The 13,411-nt window shown below is 39.2% G+C and overlaps 1 protein-coding gene across 1 annotated transcript in view; it reads right to left on the bottom strand.

Moving 5' to 3' along the window:
* Positions 1 to 906: 906 nt before the first annotated feature.
* Positions 907 to 13,411, bottom strand: part of LOC149159223 (receptor homology region, transmembrane domain- and RING domain-containing protein 6-like) — a 307,232-nt gene continuing 294,727 nt past the window's right edge. Inside the window, exon 5 of the mRNA XM_089436426.1 lies at positions 907 to 1,787. Within this exon, the coding sequence (XP_089292552.1) occupies positions 1,300 to 1,787 (488 nt within the window). The 3' untranslated portion in view covers positions 907 to 1,299. The remainder of the gene's footprint in view (positions 1,788 to 13,411) is intronic.

Genomic DNA, 13,411 nt, shown 5'->3' with positions numbered 1-13,411 from the left:
AGTGCCCTAGGGTTTTTCAGGGTGCTGAATCCATTTACGCATTCAAAAATGTATTTTAAACATAACAAAAATCACATTCTTACTTAAAATTGCATCACTGGATTCTAGTGAAAAAAGCTAGTTTGTCTATAAGTTAAACTACACCTTTATTTATTTATTTATTTAATACACATAAATCTAGACATTTTATTAGTACTTTAGACCCTGACCTTTTAATTGTAGGTTAACCTACATTGCTAGAAATAATCAATAATGTCTTCTAATGTGATCTGGCATATGCTTTCCTCATTTTATTATTCTTTATCAAACTCGTTTTAAATCTCAAAAAATGTCCTTGTGAGAGAGAAAATATGCCAGTATGCCATTATCCAAGTATATCACTACCTATATTTCCATGGAAAACCAATAAATAATTCTCTTTATGACTGGAAGTTTACCAACAATGACCATAACATGTCTGGATAATCTAAAACTCTCACCGTAGGTTAGAGAACACTTCACAGTATAACCTAGTATGTAATTCCCATGGATCCACAGAAAATGTATTCCTTTATGAATGGAAATTTATGAACAATGTTCATAACGTCTTTTTGATCTAAAACGTTCACAGTAGCTGAGGGACTTCCCATCAGCAAACAAATTTATTCTCGTGGATTATATTAATAAAAATAGATAATAAATAAACAAGAAAAAGATTAGTTGGAGTAAAGTTTGCTATGGATATTGGTTTCCATGAACTAAGGGAGATATTTTCTTGGTGTTCTGCACAACAGGAGGGTGCACTCTGGCGACTAAAAGTTATATGCTGTCACCTCTTGCCCCTTTAGTGTTACATGGTTTAACTTTGGTTTTGGATGCTTCATCATTTATAGATATCGTATCCAAATAATCATGCAAACATAATGATTGAACAACTTGTTTCTGTGTATACATTTGTTAACAATTTAGTTTATTTTCCACGAAGGCCACTGCTTATTGTCTGAGACCAGGATCCAATTTCTCTCAAATATAACATACTTTAGTGCATTTAAAAAAAAGGCTTTACATATCTACAAAATTAAACTTAGGTAAAAACTGGTTAGAGTTAACTACTGCAATTCGAACTTTTCCAACAGCATCAGTGAGCTCCAATACAACCGTCAACCCGTGAGTAGTAGTATTGGACCTCAATGTATATTTTTCGTGTATATGATGCAGTAATTTGAAAGGATGGATACAATGCAATGAGCATAATTTCTCTGTAAGGCTGTCCAAGCCTGACCTCACAGATAAATCAGCTAAGAAAAGATGTCAGTACACTCAACAAAAATCACTGTCCTGGCTTGAAGAGTTCAAAGAATCCAAGCTTTCTGAAGATGCTGTGTATATTGGTAAACTGCAGTAATTTTTGCCTGTTAAGGCCATCTTGCAATTTTGTGTAGACCACTGATGTGAAGTAGTTATAGGTGAACAGGAAAGCATGCCCTCTGCATTAGATGTCTCAGAAATATTACTATGCCCATCTGCAACTTGAGGTGCCATATAAGGCACTGCTTGCCATCTACTAGGGGAATGTACAAGTGGCACTGGGAATGGAGAACTTCCAGCATGAGTGTCTAGAGGAGCTAATGTCGGTATTGGGATAGAGGTTGCTACCGTGGGAAGTGGTGAACTTGAAACAGCTGATAAAAGTGGGGTCTGCTCTGAGGGTGGGCCAACTGCACTTTTGAAACGGACATCCCGTTTGCAGACCGGACAAAATGCTCTTCGCGTAGTAAGCCACTTATCCACACACAGTGCATGAAAATCTGCACAATAAAGAAGCATCCACGTAATGCTTCAGAATATAGATTTGAAACAATATCTTAATGAACAATCAATCTGAGAAAATAAGTTCAGCAGCGAAGAAAGTCCAACAAAACCTCATATATTTATAGCAGTTATTATCTGTTTTCTTCTGTGCAAAAGAAAAATAGCACCAGGATAATGGTTGCAATGTGTACCAGCGGCTCCTTCAGCATAAATTTTTTTTAGAGGATTTTAAACACGTTAAACAAGTGTGAAATATTACTAATTAGAGTTCTGAAAGAGTATATATGATATTACTAACTGTTCAAGGATAACACAAAGGATATGACAACATGCAATAATCAAATTAAACTAGGCGACCAGGAAGATGGACACAATAGCATCACGATACATATCATGAAAGCCCTACAGAAAAACATGGCATATTAATGACCCGTCTCCCTCACACACCGCAACCACGACTTCATATACACAGAAGATGAGCATGCTAGCATGCAATGCATCCTTTTCAGGTTCCAACGGAAACTTGGTTGTCCATCTTGCATGCTAGGATACCTTGAGCAAAGGGATAAAGTTTTCCAAACAACAAATTTCCCATGTCATGGAAGCATCGATGGTCAACGCCAATTGACGTTCATTGTCATCTCTCATGCTACCAAAAATCAAATGGTACCTGCTTGCTAATCTATGGCTTTACCAACCTGGCATCTCTATTATCACTTATTCTCGTACCACATTATGTTTAAATAATATTTAGCATCCCTTACAACACTTTTCGTAATTTATTCAACAACTCACAACGTGCCTGTAATATTTTAATATATCATACAACACTAATTTTTACACCAGTAAACTCGACCAAATGAAAGCTTACAATCACCAATTTAAATGCTAGAGATAGAGCTTAGGTCTATGCAATCAAGTAAATATATCTATTCTTAGTTATGTTTGTACACGGTAATCATAATTTACAGATAATCTTTATATGCATGCCATGTAATTAGATGATGTTTTGATGTGCAACTGCCTTCCTGTAAACAATGCTGCCGAGTTCTCCTTCAAGAATGGCAACAACTATCCCTTAGATAAAGTGTACTGCAGAAAACGAGGCATTGTACAAGTGGTGCAGCATAGTTTGGAGGTACGAGAAGATTTTCCTAGTAGAAGTCAGTCGAATCACAGAATAAAACATACAAATAAGACTAACAATATTAAGATTGAAATAAATACACTTAAGGACAGGTGGTGCGCATCGATGATGAGTAAGAGTGCATTATTTTGGTAGGGTTTCTTATTTATATTGATTGACCTCAAGCTTCCAACATTTTATCACTTGGCACCACTTCTTTTAATATGCTATTTATTGGTGCAGTTATAGAGGTAGTAGAGTAGCATGTCCAAGCATGAGATTCGAAATGCCCTGGTCTTCATTAGCACCTGCCAACAAGTTTGGAATATACAAGAATGAAATATTGCAATATGCATCCGATGCTTGGATTAATATGTCATTAACCATATGATTATGTCCCATATTTATATAGGTTAGTTTTCAATTAATACAGTCCCCTAGGAATGTAGGGCAGTTGTTATAAATGAATGTGGTGACAAATACATGTGATGGCAGACATAAATGTTGAGAGTGACACTCTACCTGCAGAGGCCAACTGCAATTTATTAGTATTTCCACCATTCACTTTATCAGATAGATGCGATTAATTACACCAACGGAAGCAAGGTGCTCCAATTACAGGAAGTCAAACATCTCCTCCCTGTCTTACGCACACAAGCTCTATAATGCACTCATTGGAATTTGTACTTGGGTCTTTTGCATGGCAACACCCCATCCCAACAACTAACCCACACCTTGTCCTGTTTCATATCTAAAAGATTATAAACTAGCATAGATCCACCCTAAGTCGAAGGAAACATATAGTACACGGTTGTACCAAGCTCTTTTTTGGCATGAAAACAAAGAAATGTGTTATGGCCTTGAAATGTGTTTCTTCCTACGAAACACATCTCGCACGTGTGAAACACATTTCATATGGCCAAAAAATGTTTTTGAGCTACACCAGCAAACATTCAACACATATCCAAAACAAAATCTGATTATTTTGACTTGGTTTGACTTAGTTTTTTAGACTATGTTTGGCCAAAAACACTAGCAATTAATGGTAATGTCAAATTCTTAAAAGTTAACATAAATGTCAATTTTTACTTAAAGTTTTATCATTGCCATTAATCGTTTCAAGATGTTTGAAAGTGGTTCCAACCTCATTGGACTTCATATGGAGAAATTAGAATTTCATATCCTATTCAAAATTTAGTAGACTTGATAGTGTTCAGGATTTCAGGATTGCTAGGATTGGAGCATTTTGATTGAATTTCCATGTATGACTAATGTACCCCAATGTTGGAGGTGTTGATTATTAAAGTATTCTACCATGCCCCTAGCAAAAATGCACACATCACTGAAGCCAAACTCATTGGTTAAACATGTCAAACCTTTTCTACTATATATCAAGGCTTGGATTAAGCAGTTTCATCAATATTGGATGGTTCTGACTAATGCCCCTCAAGGATCGAGGTACAGGCAGAAGGCAATACTAATGATTGCAATCCCAATATAGGTGATGATGAAACATTCTTGTCCTTTATGTTTTCCTTTTAAATGTTCTTACTCATTTATTCATAATGTTTTCCTTCAAAGTTTCCAAAAAAAGATATATATATATATATAAACCGGAACTGGTAACCGACCTAGTGCACCTATCAAACAGGTTTTTGAATCAAAACCAGGAAAATCAGACTGGTGAACCAATCTTTAAAAAAATATATGAAATTCAAATAATTATTTTTTAATGAAAAATTATTTTTAAGATTTAAAACCATGATTCCAAACCATCGAAGACAAAATATGCAAAGTTTGTTCATCTATATATTGTTGATTTTGTCATATCCCCATTTTAATTTTCCTCTATAGTACAGCCAGGGTGAATTTCCAAGGCACAGGATGACCAGGTCATGACTCATAGAGGGATTATGTCATCAAGGGCCCCGAGGCAGTTGAGGAGTTTTTATGGGATCTGATGGCATTTGCTTGGCATATTCATCATCATGAGCAATTCCGCACAGCTTGCTTCTAGTTACATGGCTTTCTGATAATTCCATAAAACAACATTATTATTGTGCATAACTTAATTACTTACGCTCAAGGTGGCATTCCGAGAGGGATATTTGACGGAACATCTTAGTGTAATAGCTTGTTAGAACCGGAACAAGAAGATCTACAGAATGGGATGTTGCGAAGTGATTTCCGATGGCCGGAGGGAGTATGGTGGGTGATTTACCATTTTCCCAGCTTAAAAATGACTTTAGTTAGTCATTTAATTGAAAAGGGAAAATATGAATTAAGGGAAATGGCCAAAAGTAACTTAAATAAATTTAAAAATTCACTTAAGACAAAGTCAAGGAGGAGTTTTAGAATAATAATAAAATAATAAAATAAAATATTTCTAGATGTTTGAAGATCTATCTATGGAGCCTTTAAAAGGAGGAGGAGATCATTTAGGACATCTCGTTTTGATTATTTGTCATTGGTGTGGATTGGAGAATTCAATTCTACTTCTTAATAGCCCCAGGACAAACACCCTCCAGTGATTCAGTGAGAGTGGGCGAGAACCCATATCTCCCCTTGGTGAATTCACATAAAATTCACAGGTGCAATCATCAGATCAATTTATTTGGAGACCAACTGCAGCGCTATTGTAGATCCTTTTGAGGTCATCACCTCAGCTATTTCTATTTTTCTTGTATCAGCATTCTTATATTAGTAAAATAAGGATGAGATTCTTTGCATGTTTATCCTATTTATTTTTCAATTGCAGATCATATTTCCAGTTTTGCCGTTAATTTTGTGGTTTAATTTGTGTATATTGTTTATGGAGATGACAGGTAAATTTTCTAAAGAAATTTCCAACTAAATTTATATCAGGAACTTAACGATGGTGTTAGAGCATGATTCTGGCCAGTTGTGGGTTAAAATCAAAGTTGTTGTATTGCTCCTAAAGAATAAAGGAGCCAAGTTCATGGGTTAAATTTCTTAAACTATTTGTCGAAGAATAATTGTTGCGGGGCCGAAATTATTTTGCTGGGACAAATTCATCTTGTTGTGCCGAAATTATTTTGTTAGGTCGAATTTATCTTGTTGGGCCAAATTTATCTTTCTAGGCCGAAATTATTATGTTGGGATAAATTTATCTTGCCATATCAAATTTCTTTTGCCGGGATGAAATTCTCTTGTTGGGTCAAATTATTTTGCAACAGTGGAATTTATTAGTGTAGTAGCTGATTAAATTTACCAAGTCAAAAAAGAGAGAGAGATTCATCAGTATTATTAATAAATTTGGCTAGTTTTTATGTTGTGGAATTTTCCAATAAAAAATTGTGATTCACTGGTTGTCTAATTTTTGCTGGAATTTATTAAAATTTCGACAAAATTACTTCTGAAAGTTTTATGAAGATATTTTATTTGTTGAGGCCGTATTATTGTTCCATCTATCATAATTATTTTCCAGATCCAGATTTGTCTATTGGGGCAGATTTTATTTGTTGGGCCCAGTTTATTTGTCGAAGCCCAGTTTATTTGTCGGAGCCAGATTTATCTATTGGGGCTAAGTTTATTTGATGGGCTGAGTTTATTTGTTGGAGCCCAATTCATTTCTGGAGCCTAGTTTATTTAGCAAAGCCAAACTTATCTATTGGGGCTGAGTTTATTTGCTAGAGCCCAATTTATTTGTCGGAGCTTTTGCAGCAAATTTCTCTCATTTGAGCCAGTCATTTTGCAATGGGTTTGCGGGATTGAAGAGTCGGAGCATTGTGGTATGAATTTATCTTATTTGGAGTAGTGAACAAAGTTGCGCAGATAGGGGACTTCGCACTAATTGGGGATTTTCAGGTCAACTGGAATTTATGCCCAAGATTTTTCTGGGTTTTGTGAGAGGAGTATGTGGTTAAAATTTCAGAATTTTCTGGGCAGTATTCAGGCCGTAAATCAACATTCCTTCAGCAATGTGTTTTATTGGTAAATTGGGTAATTCACACCACTTGGTGGACTTGATTTTCGCTTGGAGTTAAGTTAAACCATTTCTAGGTTTTTATGGGTTTGGTGTGACGAACATCGGGTTAAATTTTCAGAATTTTCTAAGCAATTTTGAGCGTAGAAACTCCAGTTCTTCTTCAGCAGCATTAGTATTTTTTGGGGAGTGTGTGCTACCTATTTGGGTCATTTCCAGTACTTAGGTGTACATGAGATGTTCATATTATATTTGAACCTCTATGTCATTGTTGAAAGTGACTTGTGAGGGATGAGTATGTCTTGATGTGAGAGGTCTATGTATTGAGTCAACTGGCCATGTAATCAAAAGTTTATTATTGTCCCGTTGAGTGTATAAGTGTTAAAATTGGCAACTAGGGCCAAACTCCATGTGGGTCCTCTTATTTATGGCAGCTGATATTTTTCTTGGATTCCTCTCATCGAGAGGTGTAGGATTGATCTAAAGATCATCCGATTCCGACATGTATTCATGGAGATATGAATTTATTTGTGTTATGTGACAATTCATCAAGGTCGGCCAGCAACCAAATAAACCCCAACTTATCTCAACGTTGCACTATAAATAGAGGTGGCTTACAAGTCATTTTAGACACACATCTCTTGTGATCTCTCTCCACTTATTTGGGTTTTGGTGGTAGGAGAGATCTAAAGGAGAATACGTTGCCCTGGAGGAGATCTAGCCCTAGCCCTAGACGCAATCAAAAGAGAAGGCTCTTCGCAGTCAAGGAGGGAGCTCTATCCGCAGTTCTAAAGTGACCTAGCCGCAGTCCTAGGAGGAGACACCTCTACGCAGTCAAGAAGGGTTTCATATGCAACAAGAGGAGGCACTTATACGTAGTTAAGATGAAGTCTAAAACGCTATCTTAATGGAGACCTAGCTGCAGTTAAGTAAAGGAGAATACATTGTCTCAATGTGCCCTAAATGCAGTGAATGAAGGATGCCCTAGCCGCAGTCTAAAGAAGCCCTAAACGTAGTCAAAAGAGAAACTTAGCCGCAGTAGAAGGAGATTCCTAGCAGCAATTAAGGAAGAGATATAGCCGCAGTGGAAGGGAGTTCTGTTCGCATTCAAAGGAGACCTATATCTGCAGCCAAAAGAGCCTAAGCCACAACAAGAAGACTGGTCAATGTGGACATTTAAGGGTTGTTTCAGGGGTCCAATTAAAGGGCAGAATTGTTGGTTGGTAGGACGAGGCCTTGTTCTTGATGGTCGAGGCTAGGAGGTTTGATTAATAAGCTGCTACAGGCCTGTTCTAAGGGTTTTTGGATGCCACTGTAATAAGAGGAGGGCATAGCCATTGTTCAACCACCGTTAAGGGCTAGAAGGGGACAACCTTCCCTTGGAGAACAATTGAACACAAATCTGGGTAGATTTTGAGACTGTTAGGAGACAGTGCTTTGGACCTTATTCAGGCCCAATCTTGTTGAGCTAGGTCGTAGGCCATAGCCAACAACATGATATTAGAAGGAAAGAATTGAGGTTGATTCAACCAACAAGGAGCAGCATGGTGGTGTAAAAATCTCACCTTGGAGAACCTTATTCTAGAAGCTTGATATGCTGCAATTAGTTGAAGATTGAGGGTTTCTCTATCAGTATTCTGAGTTGCAGTCCTTGGTGCTAGGACTATAACTCCATCATGTCATCTTCATGGTGAAGATCTTTTATTTGGCAAGTCAGTATTGACTTAGAATCATTGTACTCTATCTCTCTCTTTCTTTGCTAAACTATTGAAGAATATAAGAAGAATTGATCAAGGGTTTCCCCACATGGGGGTTTGTCCCTGGTTGGTGCCACATCTTGTGTCCTCTTTTCTTGGCTTGTCTTATGTTGTTTATGTTTATGTTCTATCAGCACTTTAATATCATGCTGATGTGATTGCTAATCTGAATATTATCATTGGGAAAATTGAAGTAGATTTATCTAAGCATAGAACATACCAAAATTTAACATGGTATCAGAGCTGAGGTGAAGACAAAGCCCAAGCAAGAGTTAAAGAGCAATCACCGAAGACAGTTGGACAATGTCAAAGGCTCAATGGGTTCCTCATCCCACTGCTTGGCTGAAGATAAGCTTCGTGAAAAATCTAACTATCACAGATGGAAGATGTCTTTGGATATGACATTGGAAGAGAAAGAAGTGTTGGATTATGTGAAGGGTAAAATCCCCGAGCCTCCATCAAATGCATTGGCAACTACAAAAAACAAGTACACTAAGGGTGAAGTCAAAGCGAAGAAGATTATCAGAGATACCATTGACAAGCATCTGGTGGCCTACATCTTCGATTTGAACACCTCCAAGGAGATCTACGATAGATTGGTAAGCATGTTCAAGGTTAGTGATGCAAATCAAATTTTGTTCCTCAAAAATAAGCTGAAGGATATTAAGAAGGGCAAGGACGAGGATATTCAATCCTACTTCTTAAGGATCACTGAGATCAAGAATGATCTTCTATCAATTGGAGAAATCATATCTGACAGGGAACTTACTATCACTACCCTTGGAGGACTCCCACCCGAGTGGTATATATTTAGAACCACTATTCTCAATAATGATCGAATTCTAGGGTTTGAAGAATTAATGTCGACATGCATTCAAGAAGAAACCAGGATGGTGGAGCAAGAAATGCCTTCTAATAGAGGCCACCCTATTGCTTTCTCCACTCATGCCAAAAGGAGAAATTACGCAGGGTCTAAAGGTCATTTCAATATAAAGCCTGGATCTAAGGGAGGAAGGAAAGGCAGATGCTTTGCTTGCAATAAGTTTGGCCACTATGCAAGGGTGTGTCCAAATAAAAGGGACACGTCACATGATGATGGTCACAATCATTCCAGGGGCAACTTCAATAACTTCAATGATCGAAGGAATGACAAGTACAATGGCAAAGGAAAAAGGAATGCAGGACATCAAGGTAATGGTCGACTCTCCAAGAAGGCAAGGAACTCCAGGTATGAAGAATCAAATGTTGTTTCTAATAAGAAAAAGGAGTATTATCTTATATAGGCCCTCTCCTCTACCATTTCTCCAGATACTTTGGGAAATTGGCTTACTGATAGTGGTGCTTCAAGGCACTTCACCGGATACAAGGAAGCACTCTCTAATCTGATAGAGAAGGAAACAAACTTGGAGATTATTCTTGTAGACAATGCCACCTATCCCGTAAAGGGTGTAGAAAATGTTACCCTTCAATTGAATCAGGGTAACACAATTCATTTACAAGAAATTCTTTATGTACCTGATCTCAAGAAGAACCTAGTGTCCATTTTGACAATGCAAGACAAAGGTTACAAGGTGGCATTCATCGATGGAAAGGTACGTGTTTGGAAAAGCAAATTTTTACTCTTGGGTTCAAGGTTGGCAATTTGTATCAAGTTGCAGCAGGTCCATTGGGGGCCATGTCTGATCTATGGCATCGGAGGTTTGCCCATCTTCATTGTAAAGCCCTACCCATTGTGAGACAGATGGTGATAGGGATGCCTGAATTCAAAGAAGAGCATGAAGGTACATGTCCGAGATGTACTGAAGGAAAAACTTAAAAGGGGACCTTTCCCCTCGTGTAATAGAAAGACCACAGATGTGGAACAACCCGAGGGGTTTGAGATTCATGTTCGGGAATCTCATGTATGCAGGTTGAAGAAATCTCTTTATGGCTTGAAGCAAGCACCCCGGGCTTGGTATGAGAGGATTGATAGCTATCTGATGAAGTTGAGATTCACTAGGAGTGAAGCAGATCCAAACCTTTGCTTGAAGGTTGTGGATGATAGACCTCTCATACTGGTACCCTGTGAAGACGACCTCTTTCTGGCAGGTACAGACCCTCTCATTTGCAAAAGTAAGAGGGAGTTGGATTCCAAATTTGAAATGGTGGACTGCAAGCCTGTGACTACCCCAATGGAGCTTAACTTCAAGAAGTTATGCGATAGTGCTGCCAGACCTGATTTGGGAAAGGCCTCTGAGTTTTGTCAACTCATAATAGCATTGATGTTCTTGGTGAACTCTCGTCCGGATATATGTTTTGCAGTTAGCATGTTGAGCTCATATATGGTTGAGCCTCACTGGATTGGTGCCAAGAATCTTCTGAGGTATCTTTGGGGCACAATCACTCATGGACTGAGATACACTATCGGAGCTGTGAGGCTGCATTGTTATTCTGACGCTGATTGGGCAAGCAGTGTGGAGAATCGCAAAAGCACTTCTGAATGTTGTTTCTCTTTGGGTTCTGTTTCGATATCCTTGATGAGAAGGAAGCAGAAGTCAATTGCTTTGAGCACCGATGAGGTCAGATTCACAGCTACAAGTACGTGTGAAGATGTCTGGATGGGGAAGCTCTTCAGTGAGTTGTTTGGACATGTGCTGGAATCCACCGTGATCCTCTGTGACAACCAGAGTGGGATCCGATTATCAGAGAATCCCGTATTTCATGATCGCTCCCAGCACACAGACATCAGGTACCACTTTCTCTGGGACATGGTACAGTGAGGAGCAATAAGGCTCCATCACATTGGGACTGATGTGTAGGTTGCTGATATTTAGATGAAGCCCCTAAGAAAGGTCAAATTATTGACTTTCTTAGAATGACTAGGAGTCATGGAGAGACCCTCTCCTGAGGGTCCTGTATGATATGGACATTGAGCTCTGGGAGCTCTAGGGGGCTTGGGGTACTTCTTGGAGCGATGAGCAACCATAGGGTGAGTAGTTCAACCTTCCGCTAGTGGTCTGCTATGTAGGCATGACGAGTGGTTCATCCTTCTCCTGCTGAGACACAATCATAGGGTGAGTGGTTCAGCCTTCCCTTGGTGATTTGTTGTGTACGGGGTGAGTTCAGCCTTCCCTTAGTGATTTGTTGTGTACAGGGTGAGTGGCTCAACCTTCCCCTGGGATACCCCAGGCGACATGTAAGCAAGATGAGTGGTTCATCCTTCTCCTACTGACACATCCTACCCATGCAGTCTAGGACTCATGGGAAGTACCTCTCATCTGGCCAATGAGAACGGAAATGACGATAGGGACCATAGTACTATCGATGGACGCATCATGTACTACCTTACTCCCTATGCTAGGATGATATTGATCTGGGATCAATTGGAACTGACTTCGGGTCAGTAAGAGTGTTATGAGACACTCTCTTTATTTGGAACTGATTTCGGATCAGTAAGAGTGGTCTGAGACACTCTTTATTTGGAACTGATTTCGGATCAGTAAGAGTGGTGTGAGACACTTTTTATTTGGAACTAATTTCGGATCAGTAAGAGTGGTATGAGACACTCACTTTATTTGGAACTGATTTCGGATCAGTAAGAGTGGTATGATACACTCTCTTTATATGGGATTGACTTCGGGTCAGTAGAGAATGGTTTCGGGTCAGTAGAGAATGGTATGATACATTCTCAATCACTTCTTCTTCTTCTTCATAGTTCAGCAAAGCAGTGCAGAGCATTGCATTGATGGCAGAGAGTACAGACTAGTAGATGCATTAGCAAATGGAGTTCTCCCTAGTTGAGAGGGAGTGTTAAAATTGGAAACTACGGCCAAACTCCATGTGGACCCTCTTATTTATGGCCACTCATGTTTTTCTTGGATTCCTCTCATCGAGAGGTGTAATATTGATCTAAAGATCATCTGATTCCTACATGTATTCATGGAGATATGAATTTATTTGTGTTATATGAAAATTCGGCAAGGTCAGCCAACAACCAAATTAACGCCAACTTATCTCAACATTGCACTATAAATAGAGGTGGCTTACAAGTCATTTCAGACACACATCTCTTGTGATCTCTCTCCACTTGTTTGGGTTTTGGTGGTAGGAGAGATCTAAAGGAGAATACGTTGCCCTAGAGGAGATCTAGCCCTAGCCCTAGATGCAGTCAAAAGAGAAGGCTCTTCGTAGTCAAGGAGGGAGCTCTATCCACAATTCTAAAATGACCTAGCTGCAGTCCTAGGAGGAGACACCTCTATGCAGTCAAGAAGGGTTTCATATGCAGCAAGAGGAGGCACTTATACGTAGTTAAGATGAAGTCTAAAACGTTGTCTTAATGGAGACCTAGCCGCAGTTAAGAAAAGGAGAATACGTTGTCTCAATGTGCCCTAAACGCAGTCAATGAAGGATGCCCTAGCCGCAGTCAGAAGAAGCCCTAACCGCAGTCAAAAGAGAAACTTAGCCGCAGTAGAAGGAGATCCCTAGCAGCAGTTAAGGAAGAGATATAGCCGCAGTGGAAGGGAGTTCTGGCCGCATTCAAAGGAGGCCTATATCCGCAGCCAAAAGAGCCTAAGCCGCAGCAAGAAGAAGACTGGTCAGCGTGGACATTTAAGGGTTGTTTCAGGGGTCCAATTAGAGGGAAGAACTGTTGGTTGGTAGGTCGAGGCCTTGTTCTTGAAGGCCGAGGCTAGGAGGTTTGATTGAGCACTTGCTGGAGGGTTAACAGTCACTCTAATAAGCTGCCACAGGCCTGTTCTAAGGGTTGTTGGATGCCACTGTAATAAGAGGAGGGCATAGCCATTGTTCAGCCAC

The sequence above is a fragment of the Pinus tabuliformis genome, chromosome 5_2 (genome assembly GCF_031772625.1).
Source record: "Pinus tabuliformis cultivar Carrire ecotype Pingquan chromosome 5_2, CPIR1, whole genome shotgun sequence".
NCBI classification, from domain to species: Eukaryota; Viridiplantae; Streptophyta; class Pinopsida; order Pinales; family Pinaceae; genus Pinus; species Pinus tabuliformis.
Note: the sequence above shows the minus strand (reverse complement) of the source record. Positions and strands in the feature narration are given on the sequence as shown.